Source organism: Drosophila santomea, chromosome 2R, assembly GCF_016746245.2.
Source record: "Drosophila santomea strain STO CAGO 1482 chromosome 2R, Prin_Dsan_1.1, whole genome shotgun sequence".
Taxonomy (NCBI): Eukaryota; Metazoa; Arthropoda; class Insecta; order Diptera; family Drosophilidae; genus Drosophila; species Drosophila santomea.
This window is the reverse complement of record NC_053017.2, coordinates 14,198,019-14,223,945: the sequence shown is the minus strand read 5'-3', so window position 1 is coordinate 14,223,945 and position 25,927 is coordinate 14,198,019. Positions and strand designations below refer to the sequence as shown.

Genomic DNA, 25,927 nt, shown 5'->3' with positions numbered 1-25,927 from the left:
GGCTCATCACTAATCGAATATTACAAAAAACACGCTGCCGGCATTTATTTTGATATTACGAAATCGGTTGTAAGGCATAGGTAGCTAACAATTAAACCAGCAAAATGATCCAGCAACAGCGCCAGCGAATTGAGTCCGCGGTGACGGATATGATCGACGACATGGACAAGACGCACCTGCGCAAAATGCAGGTAATTTGGGTCCTCATTCAGGAATATCCAAACACTGACTTGCTTTTCAACAAATTCCAGAACGAGATGCACTTGTGTGCGGCCAAGTGCTGCCAGGATGGAACCTCCAGCGTGGACAGTGTCCAGAGATGTGTGGATCGTTGCTCCGCACCCATGACGAGGGCACAGAACTACGTCCAGCACGAACTGGGGGAGTTCCAGGGCAGACTTCAGCGTTGCGTCATGGTTAGTATCCATCACACCCACTTGTTGCAGGGATAATGTATCTTATTGTCAAACTAAACGCAATAAGCGACATTAAATTTTCATCACTAGAACCGAATTTAAATCCCATTTGTCTTCCGCAGCAATGCAACGACGATGTGAAGGTGAAAATGCCACCCAACCCCAATGAGGACCAGATAGCCAAGTACACCGACCAGTTCGAGCGCTGTGCCATCCAGTGTGTGGACAAGCATGTGGGCCTCATTCCCGGCATGATGAAGACCATGAAGGCTGTGCTCTCCAAGGGACCCGAGGGCATTCCCCAAGTTTAACCCAGCCTGCATTTACTACCTAATTAGTTGTTGAACTCGTTTATTTTAAATCCGTGCAATGTGTACCATCTCTGGAATCATTTCACATTTGCTTACACTTTTAAGAATACAGAACAAAACTTACCTTATTAATTGTTGAAAGTCTTAAGTAGCAATCAACTGTTGTGCTAACAATCTTCGGAAAAATGTCATGTTTTGCCATCAGTTAAAAAAATAAACATACTTTGTACACCGAAAACTGTCATATCAACATTTTGTTTTGTTCTTTCGAAATTGTTCAAATTTTAAATTGAGATGGTGGAGCAACAGAAGAAGCGTTTAGAGGGCGCCATTAGCGAAATGATCGAGGACATGTACCGCACCCACTTGCGCAGAATGCAGGTGAGTCTGACCCCCAGTTGCCTACTATGCATTTCCGGCATTAACAATGTTCCAATACCAAGTCCACGATGCACCGCTGTGCCGCCCGCTGCTGCGATGATGATCGAGGAACGCTGGAGAGCGTACAGAACTGCATCGAGAAGTGCGCTGGACCTCTGATGGATGCCCAAGATTTTTTGCAGCACGAGCTGGGCCAGTTCCAGAACCGACTACAAAATTGTGTCAGGGTAGGATTAGATTAATAATTATTAATCAGTTCTTTCTGTAACTGGATTGGTTATACGCAGGACTGCAACAGCGATGCGCGGTCCCAACTGCCCAGCAATCCGAGTGACCGGGACATGTCCCGATCCCAGCACATGTTTGAGAGTTGCACGAACAACTGTGTGGACAAGTACATCAACCTGATTCCCGGCTTGCTCAAGTCAATCAAGCAAACACTGGACAGAGGTCCACCGAAAAGATCACGCAACATGGATGCCTAAACGAGATTTAAGCCAGGAGTTGTCAATGGTTCACTTATTTATTGAATATTTTTGGTACAGCTAACACTTAAATTACACTAATCGTGATCCGGGATAGCTTATGGAATGAGTACTTATCAGCGCCAACGTGGCCCTTGCTCTCCATGCTTGATTGCTTAACTCCCGGATCTTCTTGGGCCCTAGCTCATTAAATATCTAGTAATAAAGATTCTTAGTAATATGCAACAATACGAGTGGCTATATTTGGGGATCTTGCTGGATCTACTGCTCGTTCTGCTTCGTCCTCACGCCGTACTTGCTCCAGAAGGTCACCTTGGCGGTGGTCTTCTTCAGGTTGTCCTGGAACACGGAGCACGTGTCGAAGGGTGGACAGTACAGGTGAAGGGACACAGAGGTGTCCGAATGGCTGGGGTTCTCCACGCGATGCAAGCCCAGATTGTCTGTGCAAAACAAAACGAAGCGATGGCAGTGAGTATTGGAAGACCCACATTTTCAAGTTTCTAGTTTACTCACCATTTATGTAGGCCACATCGTTAACGGCGATTGGTGTCTCGCCAATCTCCACCAGCTCTCGGCTGTCGATCTCGCCATCGGGATGATGAGACCGGCCATTGTCCCTGGCAGATCTATTGGGGTACTCATAGCGTTTCTCGCGCAGATCCCCCTTCAGCATCTTCATGAAGCAATGGGAGTCGGCATGGTCGTGCACCGAGGAGCCGTGTCCTTCGCCCCAGCACAGAATCAGTAGATTGAATTTTCCATTGCCCGCATCGACAAGATTCCGCGTGTAGGTGTAACGATCGAACTTGGCATACTTGCGCCACTCGCGGGGATTGGACTTGTAGCTGAGCATAAGGTGATTCACCATCTCGATGTTAACATAGTTGGACTCGAACTCCCGGTGAAGGGCGGCCACCAAGTCCGATAGGGAATCCACCGCGGGTCCGTACTTCAGCGGTTTCTCCAGCGCCTGATAGTAGCTGGTGGCTTGACGCAGGTACTTCTCCTGGTCCACCTGCTCGATCTCGGAGTCGATCTTGGACAGGGCCATTTTGGGCTTGCTCTGGTTGACCTGAGTATGTTTCGAAAGGGAAGCGGAAGTTAGTGTGGTGCATCATTTGAGGCTGAAGGGCGTGGAAAACTACCTATAAAGTCTACAAAGATCACTTCTCAATTGATTTAGATGAATTACGTTGTAAAGTCGATGATCGCTGATAATGGCTATATGGGTATATATAAATATATTCCGATTCGTTGCTGTTGGAGATGATTGAATTGCCTCGAGTGACCGCACACGCTCCACCTCGGATCGCAAAATTCGAACTGAATTCTGGAGATTTCGCTCTCCTGTCCAGGCTGCATAATCAGCTCGGATCGGACGTAAATCGGAGGCGCAAGTCCAAAGCAATAACAAAAACAAGAAGTCGCCGGCGATAATCGTCCATCCCACTTATCAATAGCAGATTTTGCCAATACCCACAGCTATATACCCACATCGAATGTTGCCAGGAGGAGCACAACAGATGTGCCCGAATCACTGACAAGAGGTTAACGGCAATCTAATGGGATCGTTTGCAAATAAAAAACAAATTTATTCCACATATATTCTCTGGCCCAAAAATATTTGGCGATACGAGTTTTGTCACTGATACGCTCGCTAATACCGACTGATAACTGATAGCTGGTTGAATCTGGATGCTGACGCATTTGGCCTCAAGATCTGCGGGTCTGTGCATCAGGGATTTTCCCTTAAATTCATTGAAAAAAGAACCGCAGCTTTCTCCAGTTCTGGAACTAGACTTTAAGATACTTTTGGTTTCAATAAAATATTGCCTACTTTCAGATGTGTTACAGATTTCACTTAATTGCATTTGTCAGCCGATCCGTTGAGTAAGGTTACGATGATGTCTTTGTTGTTCAGGAAGTTCATTAGTGACTAACACTGACCTTACTTTCTCCATTAAATGAAATCAAATGAACAAAGAAAAGGGTTCTTTCATTGTTCTTCCTAACACGATATGCATTAAGCCCATGAACGAATTATATAACTTCAAGTGAAAACTCGAAATAAAGAAAACACTTAATTTTGACTGCAGTGTCATGCAAGTGAAGTTGCATGAAGAGTAATAACTTTTTTACGGCCTTTAGGCCCTGTTATTAAATATTTTCTCCTTGGTGCCACATCAAGGTATTTCGTTTTGGCATTTGAAAAATGTTTTGCAATGGCCGAAAAGCATAAAAATGCCAGCTTGGCAGCCAACTTTCGCAACAGGTTAAGGCCAATAGCAAAGTCGTAGCAAAAACTAAAAGCTGCGAACTGCCATTTGTGTAAATATTATGCGAACAAATGGCTTGGAAAATTCGTGAAAAGCCGCTGCCAATTTTCGAAACAGTTCAACAAACTACGATTGAAGTTAACATTTCTGATTTTCCTGCCACTTCAGCAGGGAAAGTGATTTTGTGGGATCTTAAGGATAAAGGACTTACCATTTTATTAGACTTGTTTGAAATTCACTCTTAGCTAAGGCAACTGAATAATTTTGCTTGAAATTGAAATTCACTTTTGAAAAACACTTTTGATTTGAGGACTTGGGAATTGCACTTTTTGGACTTTTCACTGGGTAGTTGCCACTTGGATGCGCGCCGCCGAGCTTATGTGCCCGTTTTGGGTATCTTTCACCAATTTATGAAGATCTTGGCCAGCAAAACCCCGGGTAACCACTCAAAACGCAATTCGAGTGACAAAAAACGACGCTGGCAGCGGCATCGCAGCTCGAATGGCATTTTGAGCGCTTTTTACAGCCGCGAGCGAAACTCAAACTCAACTTGGCTCATTGTTGTTTGCTCAGTTGGCCAGGCCCAAAATTTATGCTACCACCACTACTACCTATTGGATCCGAGGTTGAGCGGCCAGATGCCAGATATTTCAATACATTTCTCCCCCAATCCAACTATTAATATTAATTATGGAGCCGTGCCGTTTTTTTTTTCTTTCTCGGCCGATCTTCTTTCGTGTTTGCGTTTCTGGCCAAGAGAAATGGCCGAGAGCCTTTTGTCTTGGCCAGTGGTTGGAATTCTCTAGCTCCATTTTGGCCTGGTTGCCTGGGGTCAAAATGATGAAAGGCTTTATCAAATCGCTTGAAAGCGCACACGAATTGTGTGTCAAGTACTGGTTGCCAATATTTGTTCAGCTCAAAACACTTGGCCTAAAACCATTTTCATATATTCGAGTGGTTTATTAGAATTATTTCTTTTTTTATTAATACCATTTAATACAAATTTCAAACATTTTATATTGCTGTACTAAAATTATATTTTTTATTTTACGTATTTCTCTAAAATGTAACAATTGTGAGCGTATTTCTGGATGGCATCCATTTTTACCGAAGTATCATCAGCAGATTAACATATGCGATCAGTTCGTGGCTTTCTAGCCGGGTTTATTCAACTTTGAACTATTCTTTTCGCATACCTGGCCCACTATGTAAATCATTTGCATATTCCCAAAACAATTTTATACGAACATTCGTCTTTGTTTGCGTGTTTTCGCCTTGAATAATGCAACTAATAACAAATTTAATGACCGATCGAGAATCGAAAAAATATTTTCGTATTTGTCAACCGCATAAGCGGGAATTCTCAGATCAGAACAATATTTTCGCCTTTAAATGAGTGCTCTTATCAGCAGAAAAGCGTGTTCTACGAACAAACAAAGGTTAAAGGCTGCGACTTGTAAATTAACGGAAATACACATGTTCCCATACTTGAGCACTTTAATTATTACAATTTTCAATAGTAAATTCACACATTTCTTATGCCTAATTTTCACATCAATTTCGTTTGAATGATTCACAATTTTCTTAATGACTAGATAAAATAAAAGCATTAAAGTACACACATTTTTGGTATAGACATTGAACTCTAAATGCTGCAGAAAATTAAAGCCAAAATAAGCTGCATTTCATATTAAATATTGCTGCTTTGAAGGCAAAATTGGGGCATTTTTTTTGGGAGCATCCTAATCTTCGTCGTCATCGGACATGTCGAATTCTTCTTCATCAAAATCGATAATCTGGGCAACAAATTAAACAAATTTTATATAAATCATAGAGATATGAGACTAAAGTCAAACAAACCTCGCTGTTTAGCCGCTTGAATTCGGAGATACCAGTCAAATCCTCCAGATATTTGGCTGTTTCAAACGTTTTTATCAAAAAGGCATGACCCTCTTTCTTATATTGATCCAGAACGGCCTGTAAAGCGGGATATTTTATATTTTTGAAAGTGTTACCAACATATTTAAAAGATTGACATTTCATACCGCTGAACAGGCTATGCACTGAGCAAACTTTTGAGTAGCGGGCAGAATATTCTCGTAGTTGCACAGCATTCCGCGGATGGAGTGCGGCAAAATTCCCAGCAGACCTTCCGGCACCTTTCCAGCCGCCTCCTCCGACTTGCCACGCCCACTCTGTGCATAGTAGGCCGGTGCCAGCTCCTTTCGAGGATGCTGAAGCAGAGCCACCAACAATTCCACCGCGTAGCTAGCCGCAATGTTGGATACTCCGGGTCGGGTCACGGTGCACTGTTGATCCAACGTGCGATCTTTGAGAGACTGGAATGTGGAAATGAAATAGTACGAAATGCAATAAGTATCTATATCCGAATTTGTACGTATACATTATCTTAATCAAGCTTCATACACAGTTTTTCTCAGTGTAAACTGAAACAGTTTCGACGCCGGTGCAGTAGTAAGATCGAGAGCTTTTTAAAGCTTTTTAGTGTCCACAAACACATGCTCCGAGCAAACAAAGATGACGCCTTCGAGCGAGAACAAAACAAATAGCAGGGCTTATTATAAAGGAAAAAACACAGAGTGTAGAAACTTTAGCGGTTGTATCGGTTACTTGAGTAACCCGCCGCTCCGCCCGCCACTGATTAGATAAAGTTTTGGCGTGCGGGAGAGCCGGGGAACTCCGGACTCTCCCACGGACTATCAACTATAAAATACATTTTGTGCTTGTTCAGTGCCAAGGCAAAAGCTAGTTCAATTGGTAATTGCTGGAAGGAATCATGTTGACGGAATTCGCTGGCAATCTTTCGCATCCGCTGGAGTTTGGTCATGTTCTGGAGGTGGTGGCCAAGACCATCGATGGAGCAGCCAGGTGAGAGGTGACCGGTGTTAGTGTAAGACTGCTCTTTCGTTTTATGACTAATTCCTTGTCAAACTGGGCTTCTTATCAGTACGTGACTAATCGATTGTGATCATTTGGTTCTGTTAGGTTCCACATAAACCTCTGCACGGCCAAGAGTACGGTGGATCCGAACGCGGATATTGGGCTACGCTTTTCTTGCTATTTTCGGAATGATGTTATCGTTAGGAATTCCCGGGTGAACGGCGCCTGGGGCGAGGAGGAGACTCAAGTCCTGGACCCCAACACATTGCCCAATCCCATCGTCAGTGGCGAGTTCTTTATGGTATACATCCTGTGTTGCGAGGACAGCTTTGCCATCTCGATAAATAGCCGGGAGTTCTGCAGATTCCGTTACCGCATGCCGTTGTCAGCGATTCGTGCACTGGAGATCCGTGATCAGATCCAAGTCATTAAACAGGTGGATCATCGCACTGTGTTTCCCAATCCGTGGCCCGCCGTCCACGCCTCGGACTACTTTAAGGCGTTCAGTAACGATCAGCCAATTTTGTTTAGTCCAGGCCATGTGATCGTCCTTACCGCGCGGTGCTTCGAGAATAAAAAGGGACAGTTCATTATCAAGTTCATGGACTCGGATACCAAGCGCGAGGAGCTACACTTTAGTGTGCGCTTCGATGAAAAGGCAGTAGTGCGCAACTCTATGAACAAAACTTTTGAGTAAGTAAACTTTATAAGGCCGTACCCTTCTGGGCGTTAACTAATTATTTTTTTAGGTTCGGAAACGAGGAGCGGCATGGAGGCTTTCCCTTTGTCTTCAATCAGCAATTTAAGCTGGCGCTCGCCTTTACGGAACGCGAGGTTCTCACCGCCGTGGATGGTTATAACTTCTTCAGCTACACCTGGCGCACACCAAATGCCATGATGAATCTAGTGGGCTTCAAGGTGACCAGCATAAACGGCCTGGTGGTGCAGATAACCGGTGTGGATCACCTGCAGACGGGGGATCCTACGTGCGCTGGCTTTGAAAAATATTCCCGCCATGATTACGAGTGTGTTTAGTAACCATTTTAACAATTAATGAAGTCTGAAAATACAAGAGCTATCTTTAACTATACGAAATACTGAACTTACATTTCCGGGGGCCGTCACATCGTTACAAAAATAGCAACCCAATTGATCGCCATTAATGCACTTAAGTCCCTCGATTTCTTGGCCATCATCTACCGCCTCCTTTCGCGTAGTGCCATGTCGCATTACCAGATAACTATCAAAGCCCAAGGCTGCATTGATGACAATCTAAAAGAGAAAAACATTATGTACATCGGTTCTGAAAGTTGTGTATATGGTTGTTCCCACTTTTTCCTTTGCCGCTCCCAGCAGGGTGGGCAGCCAGCGGCTTTCGCGCGAATCCGTGAGCAAGAAAATTACATCATGGTCCTGCACAAGCTGCTCAATAACCTTTAAATGCTCCTTCGTCTGGACTAGAAGAGATTCCCCAATAGTATGCCCGGGCATGGGAATCTCCAACACATAACCCGCCGTTTCAGCAGACGGATTGATCTCCTTCAATCTCTGAGCAGCTGTAGTGGCCTTCATCCGATTGCCGGCCACAGCATCTGCATGCGTGTAGAGATTCTGACGCACTGGATTGGAGAAGCCAACCTTGCCGCTGTCCAGAAGGGTTATGTGCTTAAATCCCCAGGACTAAAAAATTTTTAAATTAGTTGTGAGGTCAGTTAAATCATTTCACATAGAGACACACCAACAGATTTCTAGCTACAGCGCATCCTAAAGTACCAGCTCCGAAGAGCAGGCATTTTGTTTTGGAGATGATTTCAAGATTAAGATCGGGAACTAGGCGCCACTTCATGAGTTTTAGGTTGAGGTTTACAGAGTTCTCAGCGAGCCTATAGAAAATAGTGTAATATGTAAGATACTTTCAATTGTCGCGATAATGGATGATTATGGGGTATCTAACACTAAGGACACGCCTCAAAGAACTGATAGTTCTTATCAATTGTTATCTTACTTTGCTGGATCCATGCTGTCCCTCATGCAGACCATTCTCGGTCCCATTTTGCCATTTTTATTTACCTCCCAGCCCACGAACTTTATATCTCCGCTTTGGCTAAGATCGCTGGCTTCAGTTTGAATCACCTGCCATACAAGGCTGTCATCTACGCTCATTTGTTGATTGTGTCGCAGGCCAAGAAACTTTAGCGGTTTTCCAACAAAAGAGGGACTGTGAAAGACCGACAACTTTTTGTACTGATACCATTAGTTAATGTCACAACCTACCATTGCTGAAGCAGAAAGGCAGCATAATTCCGCATTATCCAAGCTGGATGCTCAAACTCGCTGGGATCGGCAAACCCAAAATAACAGAACTCGACATCCTTTTCGTCCAGGGAACTCAAATTACGGGTTTCGAAAACATTCTTCTCCACATTAGCATACAGAATAAAGAAGTTCTGTGACTCAGTGGGAAGGGTCTTCAGGGCGCTTATATAGCTACTACTATTGTCTAAGTCCCGCAGTTTTTGGACGGCACCCTGGAGCTTTAAGGTGGGCGTCAGCGGGCAGGGAAAGGCGAACCAATAGTAGTAGCTGTGGCACTTTAAATCGGCAAAGGAGAGAACAAAGAAGCGGGTTAGCAGACTGGGATCCCTCAAGACCCCACCACTGCACATATCAGCCAGCAGTTCCTTGCCCTCATCGGCCAGCAGTTGTAATTTGTCCAGGGCCTTGAACTCTTCGATTGTGTTCTTATTGTAGATGGTGCCAATAGCGGCATGGCTGAATTTTGGTGGCTGTGCCGTTCTAAAATGTGGGAATTTAGACGCGTTTGATCAAATGTGAGTATCCCAGCTCACCTGTTGTAGGCCGTGTAGTCCACTTCCAGGAGACAGCCACTTGCATTTCGGTTTGTATAGTGGCCAGTAATGGAGCGTTTTGAGTCGGACAGGCGATCATGGTCCAGCTTAAGCTCCGCTAGCTTGTGCCAGAAAGTGGGCGACACAAAGGATTCCCACGGAGCAAATTGCAAAATAGTCTCGTTCTCCGTACTCATGTTTTGTTTAGGGCGTTGTTTACGTTCTTTTGGATGCAAATAATAAACAAAGCTCTCGATGGCGATAAGCCAACAACAAGAAAACTTATCGATTAGTATAGTTGATTATGCTATGTCGGATACTCTGCTCTTTTGGCTAATTGAAACTCGTCGTCTAACTTTATAATTGTAGAAAGTTGTAGTATAAGTGAAAATGTGGTGTTATTTACTTAAGTAACATTTCAAGTACAACAATTTTTAATTAGAGGATAGTTTATGTTGGGGTTTCACTGTGGTTATCGGACTGTCGAAGTGAGATAGCTAGCTGGACGGCGCTACGGTCACACTTGCACTTGCACTGCTGACGAAGATTGAGCAAAACAGAGACCGAAAGTGAACCAAATCAATTCAACATGGATCTGCAGCAGCTGGAGGAGCAGGCTCGCCAGGCTGCGCTCAAGGACATACAGAACATGCTGCAGCGACCAGGTCAGCTGGAGAAGGTGGAACAATATCGCCACCGTATCGCCCGCAAGAAGGCCTCCGTGGAGGCGCTCCTCAAAACCGGGATGCAAGGACAACTCGACGGTGTCAGGGTGGGACTGAAGCAGTTGGAGACCTGCATGCAGGACGTACGCGAGGTAAGGCGTCGAATGGACGAGGTGGAGCGTCTGCTGAGGGGCGTTCCCGAGGTCTACGACGCCCTGGAAGTTGTGCGGGAGGAAAACACAAAGCACTCGCAGTACGCCACCGCCATGGAGAACCTGAAGCACATCTTCAACGTCGATGCCAGCGTCCAAAAGACGATGGCGCTGATCGAGGATGACAAACTGCTTAATGCCCACCAGTGCCTGGCGGATCTGGAGAATTCAAGGGATGATCTCCTCTACGAGCTGCACAAGCAGCCCAAACAGCATGCCTCTGACAAAATCACACTAAAGCGACACTTCGAGAAGGTGGACACCGTATCCCAAGAGCTGGAGAAGAAACTGCGCCTCATTCTCAGCCGCACGCTGAACACTCTGCGCAAGAAGCCCACCATCATAGTTACGGCACTACGAATCATAGAGCGGGAAGAGAAAAACGACCAGTTCGCCCTGCAGCAGCAAAAGGTCACCGGATTTCTGCCGCCTGGAAGACCAAAGGCTTGGCGCCGCATGATCATGGACGTGCTACAGCAGTCGGTGGTAACGCGCATAGAGGGATCCAAGTTGGAGGAGCGTGCGGATAACAAGATGTGGTTAGTACGAGACCTGGAGATACTGCGACAAATTATTCTCGAGGATCTGCGCGTGGTAAAGTCCCTTTGTGTGCCCTGTTTCCCGCCGCACTACGACATATTCGGCGAATACGTCAAGTTCTATCACGAGGGACTTTCCAGCTATGTGAGTAACCGCCAAACATTTAAATTGTACAATGTTTTCTTACCACTGATATTTGCTCATTCTAGCTGGACAACATTGTACGCTCTGGCTTGGAAGGCAATGAATATGTATCAATGATGGCTTGGGTTACACACACCTATCCTGGCGTGGAGCTGATGTCCCATCCCGATCTAAATGTGGATGTACACCGACAGATAGGTACTCTGCTGCGTCCCGAACATCTCAAGGCGCTGGAGGATGAGTACCTGCAAAATATGCAGAGAAACTTTCAGGAATGGATGACCAAGGCCGCAGAAACGGAGAAGCAAGAGTGGTTTACTGAGACAGTGCCCGATCAGGATGAGGAGTACTACCACACTTCAGCGCCGGTTATCATCTTCCAGATGATCGACCAGCATCTGCAGGTGACCAACACGATTCATCAGGAGCTGACGTTCAAGGCGCTGGTAATGAGCATTCAGCAGGTGGAGATCTTTGGCCAGACGTACCTAAAGAACGTAATCGAGCTGAAGGAACACCATTTCCGCAATCGGGACCAGATTAAATACTTTACTCACTACATCATCACCATCGTGAATAACAGTCAGCAAATGGTTGAACTGGCGCAGCAGATGAAGCAACTCTACTGGCCCAAGTCGCGCACCGAGCACTATGAGGATTTCGAACGTTTGCTTGCCACATTCCAGCGGATCCGCGCTCATGCCGCTAGCTACTTGCTGGAGGAAGCCTTCCTGGACATGGAGTGTCACTTTAACGACCTATTTACCGCCAAGTGGCTGGCCAGTAACATTGCCGTGGACACCATTTGCGTAACGCTGGACGATTACTTCCAGGACTACAACCACCTGCGACCCAACAACTTCGAGATGGTCATCAACGAGGCCCAAAAGCTGCTGGCCAAGCGCTACATCAGAGCGCTGCTCTCCAAGCGACTGTCAAAGCCACGGGCCGAGTGCGATGCCATCACCCGTAAAATCAAGACCGAGTCCAAGCGGTTTAAGCTCTTCTTCGAGAAAATCGCCCCGAAGATTTCGCTCAGCGACTCTCCATTAGATCTGATATCCACGCTATCGGCTCTGCTTAGCTCGGACATCGAGCTCCTCGTCTTGGATCTGCACACATTGCTGGGCAGCTATCCGTCTCTGAACGAGGACCACCTGGTTCGACTGTTCTACATTCGCAACGATGTGAAGGCGGCCGAGGTGCGGGAAAAGGTGCAGGATGCCATGAAGTCGAAGAAGGCAATGGTCAGCATTGCCAAGCAGGATTGCATCTTCAAGGAGATCGTGTTCAGCGACAAACTGTGGTAGACCCTGGAATACTTGGAAGACACTAACCAACCCATTCCGCAGGTCCCTTTTTGTTCAGTATCGTGTTTACTCTTAAGCTGGGATTGTAATATTATTGTGCTTTATCAACAAATAAATTATTGTATACATAATCACAGAAGTTCTAAGGAAAGTAAAAGAAGCTGTTTTGTACTGAGAACAGATCTTTGTCCGTTTAATAGCTAGCGTGCCATCACTGTCGGCGAGTGTAGTGTTGTAACGGACGAAATGATTAAGAACCGGCTAGGCGATAACAGCTGGCAGGAGTATATATATTCGCGACGGGCTCTCTCCACGTGTCAGTTCCCCACGATCCGCCTAACCAGACAAGATGAGCTACAGAGTCCAGCCGAGCGGCTTCGCCACCAAGTCCATCCACTCGGGCCAGAGCCCCGAGCAGTGGAAGAGTGCCGCCGTGATTCCGCCGATATCGCTGAGCACCACCTTCAAGCAGGATGCTCCGGGCGAGCACAGGGGCTATGAGTACTCCCGCAGTGGCAATCCCACTAGGAACGTGCTGGAGACCTGTTTCGCCGCCTTGGATAATGCCAAATACGGGCTGACCTTCTCGTCGGGATTGGGAGCCACCACCGCTGTGCTGACCATGCTGAGCAGCGGCGATCACATCATCATGGGCGACGATGTGTACGGAGGAACCAACCGCTTGATCCGTCAGGTTGCCACTCGCCTGGGAATCTCAGCCACCTTTGTGGATCCCACGAATTTGGATCTAATTAAGAGCTCCATCAAGCCGGAGACCAAGTTGGTGTGGATCGAGTCGCCAACTAATCCGCTGGTTAAGGTGGCCGACATCGAGGCTATTGCGCAGCTGGTCCATGGAGTCCGCGAGGATCTCATCCTGGCCGTCGACAACACCTTCCTGACCTCTTACTTCCAGCGACCCCTGGAGCTGGGCGCCGATCTGGTCTGCTACTCCCTGACCAAGTACATGAACGGTCATACGGATGTGGTCATGGGTGGCATCACCATGAACTCCGAGAAGCTCTACAATAGCCTGAAGTTCCTGCAGAACGCCGTTGGCATTGTGCCATCTCCATTCGACTGCTACCAGGTCAACAGGAGTCTTAAGACCCTCTCACTGCGCATGGAGCAGCACCAAAAGAATGCTCTGAAGATTGCCAAGTACCTGGAGGACCACTCGTTCGTGGAGAAGGTGCTGCATCCCTCTTTGCCCTCCCATCCGCAGCACAAGATCGCCCTCAAGCAGACCTACGGATACAGTGGCGTGTTCTCCTTCTACATCAAGGGCGAGCTGAAGCACTCCTCGGCGTTCCTCAAGGCCCTCAAGGTGTTCACCCTGGCGGAGAGCCTGGGCGGCTACGAGAGTCTGGCCGAGTTGCCGTCCATTATGACGCATGCTTCTGTGCCGGCGGAGGACAGGAAAACTTTGGGAATCACTGACGGCCTAGTTCGCTTGTCTGTTGGTCTGGAGGATGCCGAGGATTTGATCAAGGATCTGGAGCAGGCCCTAGAAGTTGCATCGAAGGCTTAAGTTACTCACATCACATGTATTTTTTCCTCGACCGAAAGTTTATGAATTTGTATATTTATAACCCCAATAAAAGTGTTTTGTCTCAAATGAATGAATTTATGAGCATTACTTATAAACATAAACAAAGTAAATATATCGATCGTCTGGAATCGAATGTATAACACGATGTGCTATCTTTTAGGATAGCGAACTGATAACGTGTGGTAAATAGAGCTTTGTTATTACTGCTGTTATTTAGTTATTATTGTTGATTAAGCGCTCGTACTGAGATTCAACAATTGTTGATGTCTTGATAAGTTCGTGTTTCAAGACAGCTGCATTACCTCCACGACCCCCCATAGATACAGACTTGGCAGACCCAAAAATACCCATTGTCATGTCGATGGCCATACGCAAACAATGAATCAGCACATTTAAATTCGCACCATCATTTAATTATTCTAAGTCGCGATAGAGGGAAATCATATCTCTTGAACGGATGTTCCGATGTGTTTTTACAACAGTTCGTTTGCCTTTCAGATTAGAGCGTGTTTTAGTTAAAAAAAAATGCATTATTTAAGTAACGAAGAAAAAACAGAATATTTTACCAAGTTAGGAGTTCTTATCAGTGTTGCTTATCAGAATCATTACGTTCATGTGGGGTCTTTCATAAGCTTTCGAGCCTTATGGCAAGTTCATAAATATGGTCTGATTTCGATTGTGTTGGTTTATTTTATTTCAGAACTGTATGAAACACAATGATGAGAAAATTGTGTTTATTTGAACAATTCCCGGTACACGTCTGATAGAATGTAGTTGATTAAACTTAAGCTTTAACATTATATGTACGATATCCAAAACCATACTATTTGAAAGATACATACTATTGTGAAGTGTGCATATCATTAAATGTACAACAAGAGCCATATCATTATAATAAGCAACTGCGGCTTTCCAACATTCATAATTTTGCCTTCTATATATACTTAAAAAATGCATTTCAATTGCTTAAAGTAACCAGTAGTTCGTGTGCAATGCTTGTCCTTAGTACTTGTAACGATAAATAGCGACGCCAGCTACTCCAATCAATATTGAACCCATGAGATAGCCAAGTAACTTCAGCTGAAAAGAAATATACGGCTTAACACATCGTTTTAAATCACCTATTTAGTTTTGTCACCTTGGAGTTGTCTACAAGAGGCTGCTTTTGCCTGGTGGCAGTCTTCTGCTCCATTTTCTTGGCCTGACCCAGCATCTTCTGATACATTTCCTTTTCGTTGTGTTCATCCCGACGAGCCTTGATGAAAAGTCTGGCCAAGTCGGATTGAACGGCTCGATTGTCAGGTTCGAGAGTAGCCACCTTTTGCAGTAGCTTAATGGCGCCCTGGGTGTCAGCTTTGCCCTCCAGTATCTGCGGGGTCATAGGTCAATTAGTAAACGGAAAACTATGCTGCTGAGACAACAACTTACTCTGCCTTTGCGGTACAAGGCTTTGGAGTTATTTGGCTGGCACCGCAGCACATGCTCTACAGACTGCAGAGCTGCGTCAAAGGCGCCAATCTTGATTTGAGTCATTGCCAGGTTATTGTAAACAATCAACCGATCCTCCAGCAGGGTCTGCGTGTCGCTGTTCGATAGCTCCAAGTCCTCCTTGTCGAACTCGGCCTCGGGATCCCCATCCCGATTGTCCAGAAAGTCCAGAGCACGTCTGTACAGGTGAATGGCGGTGGTGAACTCCGAGCGCTTGTAGAAGAAATTGGCACGTTCTTTCTTGCGCGTACTGAAAAGATGAATTATTTATTAAGAACCGAGAAACAATGCAATGTAACATACCCATATTTGCGCAGTATTTCAAAGCTCTTGAGGTCCGCAAAGTCTTCGTATTTGGTATCCAAAAGCTCTATTTCGTAGGTAAGCTGCAAAAAATGAAATATTTAACGAGTTCTTATGGAAATTAAAGTCGAAACTTACATGCGAATCGGTTGGAACCAGGTACGTGGATTCCCCGTCCTGTTTCAGTCCTAGGGAGCCGTAGCCAAAGCGGGGATCCACGCTGACTTGGGCCACTTCGCCGACCTGCAGCATGGGCAAAACCATGTCCAATCCCTGGACGACCTCGTAGTCACCAACGTGACACTGGAAGTTTATCTCCTTCTCGACTACCGTGCCGTTGTCCAGTTTGCCAGTGAAATTCACGGTAACCAGTTCGCCGCGAATCGGACGCCTGAGCGAGTCCTGCGGCGCCTTCTTGATGGTGCGCTTAATCAGCTGCTTGTTGCCCAGTATATCACATTCCTCCTCGGCATCCTCCTCCGCCGTCTTCGGATCGTCTCCAGAAACAGATGCCGGGGAAGCGCCATCTCCGGCGGCCGCCTCCTCCACTGCCACCTTGCGAATGTCCTTGGTGTCCTCGGCGTTGGTCAGATCCTCGAAGGAGCTGCTGCTAGACTTTTCCGTATCCATAATTACCTATGCTTGGCGAGGCGGCGGCGAAAGTATGTAAATCAGTGGAACTCGGAACAAAGGGCAAAGGCAAAGTGGGCGGATTGCTGCGGCTTGCGGTTCACACAGACACACGTAATCCCAACTTACAGCTGTATCTGATTGTGGTCTCGGATTTTAGTAGCAAAAATGGTTTAATTTTATTACAAAAGCAACATACGACAAGAAAGTTACAGGGAAACGAAAAATAATTCTACGAATTTCTGCCAGCTAGCGCACCAGTGTGACCAGGTTGCAGTGTGCCCGTGGGCGGAAAATTCCACAATACCGCACCGGTAGTGATATATACATATATAAAAATATTATCATAGCAATTATTTATTTAGTCGATCACTCATAAATATCAAATAGCCACAAATATGCTCTTCTTTATATTTGAATTCTAGTTAATGCTATTTATTGCTTATAAATATTAATAAGGAAAAGCTTATGTTCAGCTTCAGTTTAATAAAATTCTGTATTCCAATACTTCATAACTTTCTAAACTAAAATAAAAATATTTCCTTAGAAATTTTAATTAGTAGTGCTTAATTCAAAATTTAAACTTAGCTGCGTCTTTCCAGTTTAAATGATTTGTCCTTTCACCCAGAAATAAAGTCGATCAAATAAATTTTTTCAATGTATAGATTTATTCGTTAATGTTTCTTCTCTAATGCTTTCCTTCAATTGTTTGCGTTGATTGTAAAAAATAAAACAATAATCGTAATAAACGTTAAAACAAGTTGTACTGCCTAGATACGTAGTGCCAGAGTAAAGACCGTGTTTCATTTAATTGCTTTGTCACTGTCATATAGAAAATGCTTCTTTTTTTTTTGTGTGGAAAATGAAAAGCGAAACATTCAGGTTCAATTTCAAATGAAATAGTCTTCTTAATGGTACACAATCCATCTGTGGGTTAGGTAATAATTTTGACTGAGGGTTTAGCCCTCGTAATTGTTTGGTTTCGACTAGCCCAAACTGGCTAAACTAAATTAATTTTGTTTTACGGTTTTTGTTAATCTTTTAAAACTATTATATAAAGATTAGTTCAGATTTGTGGTTTACTCCTTTCGCGACAACGTAGAGGGGTCTGGGCTGATGGTGGTGGAACACGGTTGCATAGTGCTTTCTACATCTTCTACTTCTTGTCGGCACCCGCATTGGACTGCGTGGAGTACGAATATTGAGACCAGTAATGATTGGCGGCACCGCCATCATTGTTACCAGCAGCGCCTCCCACATTAACGCCTGATCCGCCACTGCCATTGCCGGCCGCTGCTCCGCCAGAACCCTGCTGCTGCTGCTGTTATTGTTAAAGAAACGATGCCATTAGTATTGTGGTTACACAAGACTCCTCTCCTGCTTACCTGCCACCAGGACATCCACTGCTGTTGCTGCTGCGGATCGGCACTCTGCCAGGCCTGTTGGTTGCCATAACCTGCTGAAAAAACAAAGAGCGAACACTTATAGCTATAGCCTTGAGTAGTCGAACTCTGCGTTACATACCCTGCATTTGGTTATAGGCCCAGTATTGTTGCTGACCCGCCGCTGCTTGCTGAGGTTGTTGGTACTGTTGTGACTGCTGCTGAGTCTGCCAGACGCCAGTTTGTTGATGTTGCGGCGCCTGCTGCTGCTGATGGTGCTGGCTGTACGTACTCCACTTGCCGCTAAGGGAGGCCTAGAGTAGAGATTTCGGTTAGCCAAAATGTCAATGGTCGATGATTTGCGCCCCACACGTACCTTGCCTCCGCCAGGTGCTCCACCTTGTTGCTTGTACTGATCGTAGCCACCGCCTACAGCGGTGTTATTGCCATACTTGGGTAGCGATTGACCAGCTGACCGCTCATAGCCACCGCGACTATCTTCTTTGGTGTCGCGGTGGCCAGGCCGAAAATCCCGTTGTTGATGAGCACCACCTCCCGAGCGATAGCTGCTCTGGCTGCTGCCCCTGTTCCGGTCATTACTGCCCATTCGACTGCGCTCGTTGCCGCGGTCTCGATCGCGATAGTCTCGCGAGCTTCCGTAGCCGCGATCGTCATACCCACTTCTGCGATTGTTCTGCATCCAGTTTTGCTGACCGCCGCCACCACCACCGCCGCCGCCGCCGCCTCCGCCACCACCGCTGCCGCCAGCGTATCCACGGTTGCGATTGTCGTAGCCACGACTGCCGCTTCCACCGCCACCGCCACCGCCACCGCCACCATAGCCGCGATCGTCATAGCCGCTTCTGCGACTGTTCTGCGCCCAATTCTGCTGGCCACCGCTGCCGCTGTTGTAGCTGCGGCGATTGTCGTAGCCACGACTGCCGCCTCCACCGCCGCCACCACTATTGCTGGAGTAGCCGCCACCGCCGCCTCCCCGGCGGGAGTCGCTCCATCGGCTTTCGTGCCGCTGGCCACCATAATCACGACGTCGGTCATCATTGTACCGATTCCGATTCCGGTCATCACGACGATAGTTGTCGCGACCTCCTCGGGATCGTTTGTCGCGCGACCTCTCCGCGTCAATGGCCTTCTTGCCCTTCTCGTTGTACTTTTTGACCTCGCTCTTGGCCTCGTCTCCAGTCAGCTCCGTGTAGTTTATGTCATCGAACCAGCCAAACTCCAGCGAGGGAAGTGTGAAGTTGGCTGGAAAAAGATTGCGTGTACATCATCAGTAAGGCTGCACAAGTGCTAAAATCGCTCATTATCATTACAAATTAGGAGTTATTGTATATGGAGCATCAGGGGACAGGAGGGGTCAACTTTGGCAACCGGACGTTAAGAGGCGTATAAGTTTAGTTTTTTTTTTCAAGAAATGCGATTTTATCAGGTTTGACAACAAAAAGTTGTGATTAAATTTGGACACTTTATACGTTCCAGTTGCCAAGTGGGTTGTTATAGAATAAATGTTAATGAATAATGGCAATAATAGTAATTAAATTATGAGATATTTTTAAGGGCTTACAGTTACAATTACGTATAGATACATAAAGTGCAGCTGCTTACAAACTAAATACGTTACATAAGTTTTTATACTGTTTTTCATTTTAACAAGAATGTCTCCTTATTTAGATAGGTAGAACATAAGTAGTTTATACGATCGTACATTATTCTGGATATATATTTTTTTCAATTCGTTGCTTTGGTGTGGTGGACAATATTTACCTCGCAAATTATTAATTGTTGATTCTTTAACTGTAAAAGCATTTCCCTTTTCCTCTTTTTCGGCGATGCGACGTTTCAATTCATCCTCGCTGGGTATGCAAACGACCGCAATTCGCTTGAAGTCGTTAAAACCCTTCATTTTACGTCGCTGGGCCGAGGCATACACATTGGTCTACAAGAATACAGTTGATCGGTTGGTTGGTTGGTTGGTTGGTGTTTGGTTGAATTGGGTTCAGATATTGTCTGCCAGTTGTTGTTTGGTTGGAAATTGGTTTGGTTGTTGTTGGGATAGTCGTCGAACGGATAGCAAGCCCCTTGAGAAACACGTTGATGATACGGCCCGCTTGGCCAGGCGACAGTTGCAGGACCCAGTCCGCATAGGATCCTGTCGAACCCGCACTCGCATAGAGCTCGGTTTCTGCGCTTACAAACTAACACATACCTGTTGCACGGTGTGTTGCACACACACTTTCCACTGCCCGCACTCCGCAGGGGATGGGGCCTTACGATGGAAGTGGTGCGCACACCAACATAATACCTAGTGGCCGCGGGTTAACCCGGCGACCACATCTAACAACAGTTGACTTAATACTTTGCATAAGGATAACATGTAATGTACTAGAGGGGGGAAGAGAAAAGTAGTTGCGGTTGGCTGTGCTGCTGGCTGTAGGATGAGGCATCGCATAGCTCTCTGTAGATACACATACATATATATGAGAATAGTTGGCATTTAGAGAGGGAGATAGAGTAGAGATAGTAGGTACTAATACGTATATGTGATTAGATTGTAGGCGAACGACTCGTCGATCGGATTTGTGTTTGTCTACTTACAGTGGCTTCCATGCCGCTCGCTCCTTCTCCTCCTTCATTACTTTACTTCACTCCATTCCATTTCCATTTCACTCACTCATCTTTCTCCAATGCCATTTCCATATCCACTTCCTTCCCCACTTTTCTTACAATGCCCTCTTAACTGCCCCGTCAACTGTTGCACCTGCACGTTAAACTTAACCTAATGGGAATTCCATAGATACTTACTGCCTCAAACTTAAGCACTCTAATTATCGGATCGACTTATAATTAGGACATACCTGCATGCCAAGTTGGTGCCCCACTGGGGGCACTTGGGATCTCTATAGTTAGAGCAATGAGCAAAAAAAAAAAATACTTCATACTCAAATGTACAATAAAAAAAATTTGTACAACAATATAGTTGTGCCCTGCCGGTAGAACGCCCTCAATCCCGAGGGGATCAGAGCCCCAGTGTGTTGGGTGGGCGCCAAAGTCATCATCAACGTATAATTCTCGCTTGTTTCGTTTGTTTTGTGTTTGGTTATCGTTCGTTCATAGTGTAATCTTGTGTGTTTGTGGACTGGTGTTTTGTTTCGGGTGTTTGTAAGTCATTAGTTTATGTTTTACCTGATCAAGTATGAAATTTCGACGCCGCTTCATGGCAATATCTTCCAGAGCCGCCAAACTATTTAAGCATATCTCGTACACCTTGTCCCATCGACCTTTGTGCACAGTCTTGCGGGAGGCGCCATCGATCTGCAATTATTGAGGCCAGTATAGAATGTCTTTAGCACATAGCTTTATCTAAAAAAAAACTTACCGTCATCTTTGAAATAAATGCGTCGGGACCAATCAACTCGTAACGCTTGTCGGCGTTCTCAGCCACATGCTTATGGGCCCAATGGGTCTTTCCGGCTCCTGGTAAGCCAACCAGCAAAATGACTTCACATTCCTTGCGGGATCCGAGGCGTTGGGGACCGGAAACCAGCTTTTCGACAGGTACTAAACCGATCAATACATAGCCTTCCAGCAGAGCAGCCGTATCTCTTGGCTCGGGCACGACGTCCTCATACTCATCTTCGGTCGTCTGCGACCTGTCCTTTTCCTTCTCGGATTCCGCTTTTTCCGAATCTCCATCGGTCTTGGGCCGCTTGTTAGGCGAAGGACCGTCCTCATCTTCTTCATCATTGGTCTCCGAGGGTTTCGTCTCCTCAGATACCTTTTCATCGCTGGCCTTTTCTGCAGAAGCATCACCATTTGCCACAGCTGCAGTTTCTCCCGAGTTTTCAGTAGAAGTCTCAGCTGAAAAGAAAACCCAAAAAATTAGTATACTATTGTATGATAATTATTATTTAATCATTAATCACCAGTTTCCGAAGATTCGGTAGCTTCTGTTTCGGGCTTAGCAACATCAGCAGGAGCCTCGACTTTTGTTTCGGCTTCAGTCTCCGGTTTCGGCGCCGACTCATCCTCTTTGGCTTTTTCAGGACCTTCGACTTCCTCTTCATCTTTCTCCGAAGAAGCCTTGCCATCTTCATCCTTTTTCTCCAGCTCATCATCATCCGCCGTGGCTTCGTCCAAGACCTTCCACTTCTCGCCATCGTTGTCATCCTTATCGTCGTCCTTATCCTTGTCTTCGTCCTTACGTGGCTTGCGGCGCTTGCGCGTTGGCCTCTCGGCATTCACCAACAGCTGCTCGGTATCAGAGAAATTCACAGAGTATTCGTAGCCCTTGGTTACGATGTGCGGAAACAGGGCACCCTCCTCGCCCAGGATGCTCTTCTCGAACTCGAACGCAACGCCAAGATCCTCGCCGTTCAGAGTGTAATTAATTGTGCATGGCTCACTCTCCAGATCCAAATAGCAGCCAATAACGTCATCCAGCTGGTAAGGCTTGCCGTAGTCGGTGAACTCGCTCTGAGTGGCCTTACGCCCGGTTTCGCAGTAACCAAATGAATGTTCGGCCTCGCCCAGCAACAAGGAGCTCTGGGGCATTGAAAATCCCACGCGGAATCCTCGCACATTCGGCTCATCCCGGAAGTAGTGCGAGTTCTCCGGCAGCGACTCCTCGGAAAGGCGCACCTCAAAGCATACTTTGCCCTCACGCACTCCGTAGTTTGCGCGTGCTCCGGACCAAATCAACGAGTAAATTTCCGAGGTAAGAGGTTTGGCCGATGCAAACGTGGTTGGGTCGATGCGTAAATGCAAATCGGAATCAACTGGAATATAAATACAGAGGGTTATTAGTTGCAGAGAATGTGTATATCGCGCTTAAAAATATTGGTTATGATTTGGATAAGATAATTGTGGTACATGGTGTAAATATAAATGCCAGTAGTCTACTTACACCAGCTCAATCCCACTTTATTCTCCTCGATGGTGGGCTCGTCCTCAGGAACTGTCCGCTCCTCGGCAGCTGCCTTTGAGTCACGCTTGTCACCTACGCTGCTGCGCTGTTTGGGAGAGCGGGAACCACTGCGCGATCGGGATTTGGAGCGACTGTGCGATCGCTTGCGCCGTTCCTGGGGCTGATCCTCAGGCTTTGCTGCTGTCTCGGTTTCCTCCTCTGCTTTTGGAGCGGCCGCATCCTCCTCATCAACGTCCATTTTCAAGCTGTCGCCATTTGACTGATGCTCGGCCACAGTGCTCTCGGCTGGTTTTGCTTCTGCAGGCTCGTCAGTTTGCGTTGGTTCCTGCTCCACAGGAGCAGCATCATGATCTTCTTCCATGGGTTCATCACCCACTTCATTCTGTGGAACGACGGCGGGGACTTCCTCTTCGATGGCCTCCTCCTTCTCCTCCTTGTCGTCCGTTTCCGACTTTTCATCAGACTCTTCGGCCTCTGGCTGCGACTCCTCGTTTACCGCTTGGCTTGCGGTTGTGTCCTCTGTCTCTGCAGCTGGTTCAGCAGCTTCCTCCGGCTCACTTTGTTCCGGTTCCGGCTCGGCTGCCGGTTCACGTTCTGGCTCAGACTTCTCCTCCGCCTGCTCTTCCTCTTCCAGTGTATCGAGCACTGGTTCTGCGGCCACGGGAGCCGCTTGCACCGGCGATGGAGAGCGGGACATGGAGCGCGTGCGACGCTGTCGGCGGCTTGGTGTGACCGGCGCATTTTCTGGAGGCGGGAAAAGTCAAAAGTGATTACTGGCGCGTTATATAAGGAAAACTTACAACTAACTCACGCTAAGCCACACACAAACACGAACACAAACAGAAACAGAAAAACACACGCATGACCTGGACGCGGGTCACGCACACAGTGACACGCGCATACACAGACACAAAACGGGCGCACAAATGACGCATACACACAAACTTACCTCCGTCGCCGGCTCCTCCTTCCACATATGCCCTCAGGCGCTCGACGAGCACAGCTTTGACTCCTTTGGTGTCCAGGCCACGCGATTGGAGCTCGTTGCGCAGGTCCACCACCTTCATCTTCTCCAGCTTCGCCACATCCATTTTTGCGCTTCAACTTTGGATTGGCGGCAGAAACACACACTCTTGTTCACACCAATGCACCGCTGCAAAGCTGGCGATGCGAAAAAATGAATTTTGGGGGGAATTGCTGGCCAAATTGTGCTGTCAGGCAAATGGCACTCGCGCTGGAAATATCACCCAAGTTAAGACGCAATGTTTGCTAGCACCGTGCGCGCACAAATCAACCGAAATATTCGCTTTTACATTCGCATTCGTTGCGAATAAATAAATGGCCCAAAATCTTATACCGAACGCGTTGAAGTGAAGTTGGCTGCGATTGCGAAAAACGAAAACGCAGGGCTGCAGTGCCGGCGTTCGATACATGTGCTTGTGCGCTTATCGATACCCTGGCTGCACATTGTTAGCGGCAGATGGCGCTGGTGTGCAACAACCGTTTGATTGTGCGCTGCAAAAAAAATTTCAAATGATTGCTGGTTATATAGTTTATACTATATTTAACAGAATTAAGAGCATAAAAAAGTCAACGTTATCTTCAAAACATAGATAATAGTACAAATACGTACGTTACAAAGTGCATTTTTTTTATTGGCTTTACGTATGTTGGCCATTTGGCGCGAATGTTGACAACGACTCCGTGGCGCAACGGTAGCGCGTCCGACTCCAGATCGGAAGGTTGCGTGTTCAAATCACGTCGGGGTCAATTGATGGGGTATAATATTTTTATTTAAATTCAAAGTTATTTTTTATACCAAATATTCTTTAAGCTGCAGTATAAATTTTTTTATATGTTTAAAGGAAAACAAAAAAACAATTCTATTTTTTAGTTGAATTTAGAAATATATAAAAAAAAAGCGGTTGCATCGGCCGGGAATCGAACCCGGGCCGCCCGCGTGGCAGGCGAGCATTCTACCACTGAACCACCGATGCTTAAATACAGCTTGGCCTAGCATAAATATATGCTTGGCTTGCAAAACCAGTTGTTCATTTGTGGAAAAGAAAAAAGGGAGTTTAAAATAATGTTGCGATTTTTTAATGTATTTGGTATTATGACACTTGTTGAATTTTCTAAAATAAAAACGTGCTTTTGCAACATCTATTCTAGCCATGCCCCTTTAGCAGAACAAGTGCTTATTAACACACAGTTGTAATTAAATTTGGAAAACATTAGATCGACATGCCATACTCTTGTTGCCTTAAATCTATAAATTAAGAGGACAGACCTCAATATTTCACAATTTGGTTGATTGAATTCAGGAATATGACTCCATGGTGGATACTAGGATTGTTGATCCTGTGGACAGTCTCAGTGGTAAAAATAAATAAAATAAAAATAAAACAAACTTAATATAATAACAAACTAATTTTCATCTTTTAGGGCTCAAGGAAAAGCAACTATGAAGTCCGCTTTGAGTCGATAGATGCTATTGAAGGAAATACAAAAACCCTTTTTATATACCAGCTACGATTGCTCGGCAGGGAGCGCAAGATAAATGGAACTGTTACTATGTTAGAAGACTTGGACGAAACGTATGAAATTCTATTCGAATCCCACGCATTTAAGAATGGATTTTGGGTTAAAGGAATTGTGAATGTCAAAAGCAAACCATGCGAATTTTTCGATCGCTACTACATTTCCTATTTCCGTGTATTATCGACCAAATCGAATTTACCCACTACCGGTGCTGAAATGTGTCCTTTTCGAAAGGGTGAATATTTTGTGAAAGACGGCGTTGTTTCTACCGACGATTGGCCACCCATTGTCTTCAAAGGTCTTAACAGATTCTCGGTTTTGTATATGAAAGATGGCAAAATTTGGGGGGGAATTGAGCTTACTGTAAGTATAGCAGAAGCCGATGAATAGTTTTAAACAGGTTTTAAAAATGTATAACAAGGGAAAATAAATGGCAAGGTAATACTTTCTACCGAAAGTAAGTCAGTTTATATAAATAAAAGTAGTTTTTAAAACCATCCAAAGATGAAAAATACAATTATTTCCTTGTGTGTGTATGTATAGCCAAGCCATTTTTATATATTTTTCTTACATTTTTGATTACAGTTTATAGTTACAGC

The 25,927-nt window shown here is 45.8% G+C and overlaps 10 protein-coding genes and 2 non-coding genes across 14 annotated transcripts; 7 read left to right on the top strand and 5 right to left on the bottom strand.

Moving 5' to 3' along the window:
* The first annotated feature begins 7 nt into the window (after positions 1 to 7).
* LOC120445801 (protein FAM136A) lies at positions 8 to 965 on the top strand. The gene is made up of 3 exons (XM_039626413.2): positions 8 to 191; positions 252 to 416; positions 539 to 965. The coding sequence occupies exons 1-3, from the start codon at positions 105 to 107 to the stop codon at positions 725 to 727; spliced, it is 441 nt and encodes a 146-aa protein (XP_039482347.1). The 5' UTR covers positions 8 to 104; the 3' UTR covers positions 728 to 965.
* A 1-nt stretch (position 966) lies between these two features.
* On the top strand, positions 967 to 1,823 carry LOC120445800 (protein FAM136A). The gene is made up of 3 exons (XM_039626412.2): positions 967 to 1,108; positions 1,171 to 1,335; positions 1,396 to 1,823. Exons 1-3 carry the CDS (start codon positions 1,022 to 1,024, stop codon positions 1,591 to 1,593), a joined length of 450 nt encoding a protein of 149 aa, XP_039482346.1. The 5' UTR covers positions 967 to 1,021; the 3' UTR covers positions 1,594 to 1,823.
* LOC120445798 (cysteine dioxygenase type 1) lies at positions 1,613 to 2,926 on the bottom strand. The gene is made up of 3 exons (XM_039626409.2): positions 2,739 to 2,926; positions 2,107 to 2,665; positions 1,613 to 2,033 (listed from the first exon to the last, which is right to left on the bottom strand). The coding sequence occupies exons 2-3, from the start codon at positions 2,642 to 2,644 to the stop codon at positions 1,855 to 1,857; spliced, it is 717 nt and encodes a 238-aa protein (XP_039482343.1). The 5' UTR covers positions 2,645 to 2,665; positions 2,739 to 2,926; the 3' UTR covers positions 1,613 to 1,854.
* A 2,422-nt stretch (positions 2,927 to 5,348) lies between these two features.
* Positions 5,349 to 9,884, bottom strand: LOC120444479 (ubiquitin-like modifier-activating enzyme ATG7). The gene is made up of 9 exons (XM_039624158.1): positions 9,620 to 9,884; positions 9,045 to 9,566; positions 8,776 to 8,988; positions 8,509 to 8,653; positions 8,103 to 8,450; positions 7,878 to 8,042; positions 5,915 to 6,208; positions 5,730 to 5,846; positions 5,349 to 5,665 (listed from the first exon to the last, which is right to left on the bottom strand). Exons 1-9 carry the CDS (start codon positions 9,814 to 9,816, stop codon positions 5,612 to 5,614), a joined length of 2,055 nt encoding a protein of 684 aa, XP_039480092.1. The 5' UTR covers positions 9,817 to 9,884; the 3' UTR covers positions 5,349 to 5,611.
* Positions 6,343 to 7,860, top strand: LOC120444481 (32 kDa beta-galactoside-binding lectin). Its single transcript, XM_039624161.2, has 3 exons — positions 6,343 to 6,758; positions 6,876 to 7,463; positions 7,520 to 7,860. Exons 1-3 carry the CDS (start codon positions 6,667 to 6,669, stop codon positions 7,803 to 7,805), a joined length of 966 nt encoding a protein of 321 aa, XP_039480095.1. The 5' UTR covers positions 6,343 to 6,666; the 3' UTR covers positions 7,806 to 7,860.
* Positions 9,885 to 10,099: 215 nt separating the features above from the next.
* On the top strand, positions 10,100 to 12,621 carry LOC120444478 (exocyst complex component 3). The gene is made up of 2 exons (XM_039624157.2): positions 10,100 to 11,180; positions 11,246 to 12,621. The coding sequence occupies exons 1-2, from the start codon at positions 10,209 to 10,211 to the stop codon at positions 12,488 to 12,490; spliced, it is 2,217 nt and encodes a 738-aa protein (XP_039480091.1). The 5' UTR covers positions 10,100 to 10,208; the 3' UTR covers positions 12,491 to 12,621.
* A 117-nt stretch (positions 12,622 to 12,738) lies between these two features.
* On the top strand, positions 12,739 to 14,112 carry LOC120444480 (cystathionine gamma-lyase). Its single transcript, XM_039624159.2, has one exon. The coding sequence runs from the start codon at positions 12,840 to 12,842 to the stop codon at positions 14,019 to 14,021; it is 1,182 nt and encodes a 393-aa protein (XP_039480093.1). The 5' UTR covers positions 12,739 to 12,839; the 3' UTR covers positions 14,022 to 14,112.
* Positions 14,113 to 14,712: 600 nt separating this feature from the next.
* Positions 14,713 to 16,749, bottom strand: LOC120446145 (peptidyl-prolyl cis-trans isomerase FKBP8). The gene is made up of 6 exons (XM_039626972.1): positions 16,593 to 16,749; positions 15,972 to 16,469; positions 15,834 to 15,916; positions 15,471 to 15,780; positions 15,181 to 15,411; positions 14,713 to 15,122 (listed from the first exon to the last, which is right to left on the bottom strand). Exons 2-6 carry the CDS (start codon positions 16,461 to 16,463, stop codon positions 15,045 to 15,047), a joined length of 1,194 nt encoding a protein of 397 aa, XP_039482906.1. The 5' UTR covers positions 16,464 to 16,469; positions 16,593 to 16,749; the 3' UTR covers positions 14,713 to 15,044.
* A 359-nt stretch (positions 16,750 to 17,108) lies between these two features.
* On the bottom strand, positions 17,109 to 24,178 carry LOC120444622 (heterogeneous nuclear ribonucleoprotein U). 3 transcript variants are annotated; one of them, XM_039624425.2, is made up of 10 exons: positions 23,737 to 24,178; positions 22,767 to 23,531; positions 21,787 to 22,638; positions 21,240 to 21,721; positions 21,047 to 21,175; positions 19,628 to 19,799; positions 18,222 to 19,108; positions 17,988 to 18,159; positions 17,849 to 17,922; positions 17,109 to 17,784 (listed from the first exon to the last, which is right to left on the bottom strand). In XM_039624425.2, exons 1-10 carry the CDS (start codon positions 23,876 to 23,878, stop codon positions 17,620 to 17,622), a joined length of 3,840 nt encoding a protein of 1,279 aa, XP_039480359.1. In that variant the 5' UTR covers positions 23,879 to 24,178; the 3' UTR covers positions 17,109 to 17,619. The 3 variants fall into 3 exon arrangements, with proteins under 3 accessions (XP_039480359.1, XP_039480360.1, XP_039480361.1); XM_039624426.2 differs by having other exon boundaries at positions 17,849 to 17,919; XM_039624427.2 differs by lacking the exons at positions 17,109 to 17,784; positions 17,849 to 17,922; positions 17,988 to 18,159; positions 19,628 to 19,799 and having other exon boundaries at positions 18,928 to 19,108.
* A 307-nt stretch (positions 24,179 to 24,485) lies between these two features.
* Trnaw-cca lies at positions 24,486 to 24,557 on the top strand. Its single transcript has one exon. It is a non-coding gene; the product is annotated as a tRNA-Trp (tRNA).
* A 156-nt stretch (positions 24,558 to 24,713) lies between these two features.
* Positions 24,714 to 24,784, bottom strand: Trnag-gcc. The gene has a single exon. It is a non-coding gene; the product is annotated as a tRNA-Gly (tRNA).
* A 328-nt stretch (positions 24,785 to 25,112) lies between these two features.
* Positions 25,113 to 25,740, top strand: LOC120445653. The gene is made up of 2 exons (XM_039626198.2): positions 25,113 to 25,166; positions 25,233 to 25,740. The coding sequence occupies exons 1-2, from the start codon at positions 25,116 to 25,118 to the stop codon at positions 25,716 to 25,718; spliced, it is 537 nt and encodes a 178-aa protein (XP_039482132.1). The 5' UTR covers positions 25,113 to 25,115; the 3' UTR covers positions 25,719 to 25,740.
* Positions 25,741 to 25,927: the final 187 nt, after the last annotated feature.

Coding starts and splice junctions, on each gene's coding strand:
- LOC120446145 (XM_039626972.1), bottom strand. CDS start 16,463: ATGGATACGGAAAAGTCTAGCAGCAGCTCCTTCGAGGATCTGACCAAC. Junction 15,412..15,470: donor CCTTGTACCGCAAAGGCAGA/GTAAGTTGTTGT, acceptor ATGACCCCGCAG/ATACTGGAGGGCAAAGCTGA. Junction 15,123..15,180: donor CTCTTGTAGACAACTCCAAG/GTGACAAAACTA, acceptor ATTTCTTTTCAG/CTGAAGTTACTTGGCTATCT.
- LOC120444481 (XM_039624161.2), top strand. CDS start 6,667: ATGTTGACGGAATTCGCTGGCAATCTTTCGCATCCGCTGGAGTTTGGT. Junction 6,759..6,875: donor ACCATCGATGGAGCAGCCAG/GTGAGAGGTGAC, acceptor TGGTTCTGTTAG/GTTCCACATAAACCTCTGCA. Junction 7,464..7,519: donor TCTATGAACAAAACTTTTGA/GTAAGTAAACTT, acceptor TTATTTTTTTAG/GTTCGGAAACGAGGAGCGGC.
- LOC120444480 (XM_039624159.2), top strand. CDS start 12,840: ATGAGCTACAGAGTCCAGCCGAGCGGCTTCGCCACCAAGTCCATCCAC.
- LOC120445801 (XM_039626413.2), top strand. CDS start 105: ATGATCCAGCAACAGCGCCAGCGAATTGAGTCCGCGGTGACGGATATG. Junction 192..251: donor CGCACCTGCGCAAAATGCAG/GTAATTTGGGTC, acceptor AACAAATTCCAG/AACGAGATGCACTTGTGTGC. Junction 417..538: donor GACTTCAGCGTTGCGTCATG/GTTAGTATCCAT, acceptor TGTCTTCCGCAG/CAATGCAACGACGATGTGAA.
- LOC120445653 (XM_039626198.2), top strand. CDS start 25,116: ATGACTCCATGGTGGATACTAGGATTGTTGATCCTGTGGACAGTCTCA. Junction 25,167..25,232: donor TCCTGTGGACAGTCTCAGTG/GTAAAAATAAAT, acceptor TTCATCTTTTAG/GGCTCAAGGAAAAGCAACTA.
- LOC120444479 (XM_039624158.1), bottom strand. CDS start 9,816: ATGAGTACGGAGAACGAGACTATTTTGCAATTTGCTCCGTGGGAATCC. Junction 8,989..9,044: donor GCCTTTCTGCTTCAGCAATG/GTAGGTTGTGAC, acceptor GGTCTTTCACAG/TCCCTCTTTTGTTGGAAAAC. Junction 5,666..5,729: donor TCAAGCGGCTAAACAGCGAG/GTTTGTTTGACT, acceptor TTTGTTGCCCAG/ATTATCGATTTTGATGAAGA.
- LOC120445800 (XM_039626412.2), top strand. CDS start 1,022: ATGGTGGAGCAACAGAAGAAGCGTTTAGAGGGCGCCATTAGCGAAATG. Junction 1,109..1,170: donor CCCACTTGCGCAGAATGCAG/GTGAGTCTGACC, acceptor TCCAATACCAAG/TCCACGATGCACCGCTGTGC. Junction 1,336..1,395: donor GACTACAAAATTGTGTCAGG/GTAGGATTAGAT, acceptor GGTTATACGCAG/GACTGCAACAGCGATGCGCG.
- LOC120444622 (XM_039624425.2), bottom strand. CDS start 23,878: ATGGATGTGGCGAAGCTGGAGAAGATGAAGGTGGTGGACCTGCGCAAC. Junction 18,160..18,221: donor GAGCACCTGGCGGAGGCAAG/GTACGTGTGGGG, acceptor TCTCTACTCTAG/GCCTCCCTTAGCGGCAAGTG. Junction 17,785..17,848: donor AGTGGATGTCCTGGTGGCAG/GTAAGCAGGAGA, acceptor TAACAATAACAG/CAGCAGCAGCAGGGTTCTGG.
- LOC120444478 (XM_039624157.2), top strand. CDS start 10,209: ATGGATCTGCAGCAGCTGGAGGAGCAGGCTCGCCAGGCTGCGCTCAAG. Junction 11,181..11,245: donor ACGAGGGACTTTCCAGCTAT/GTGAGTAACCGC, acceptor TGCTCATTCTAG/CTGGACAACATTGTACGCTC.
- LOC120445798 (XM_039626409.2), bottom strand. CDS start 2,644: ATGGCCCTGTCCAAGATCGACTCCGAGATCGAGCAGGTGGACCAGGAG. Junction 2,034..2,106: donor CGATGTGGCCTACATAAATG/GTGAGTAAACTA, acceptor TGTTTTGCACAG/ACAATCTGGGCTTGCATCGC.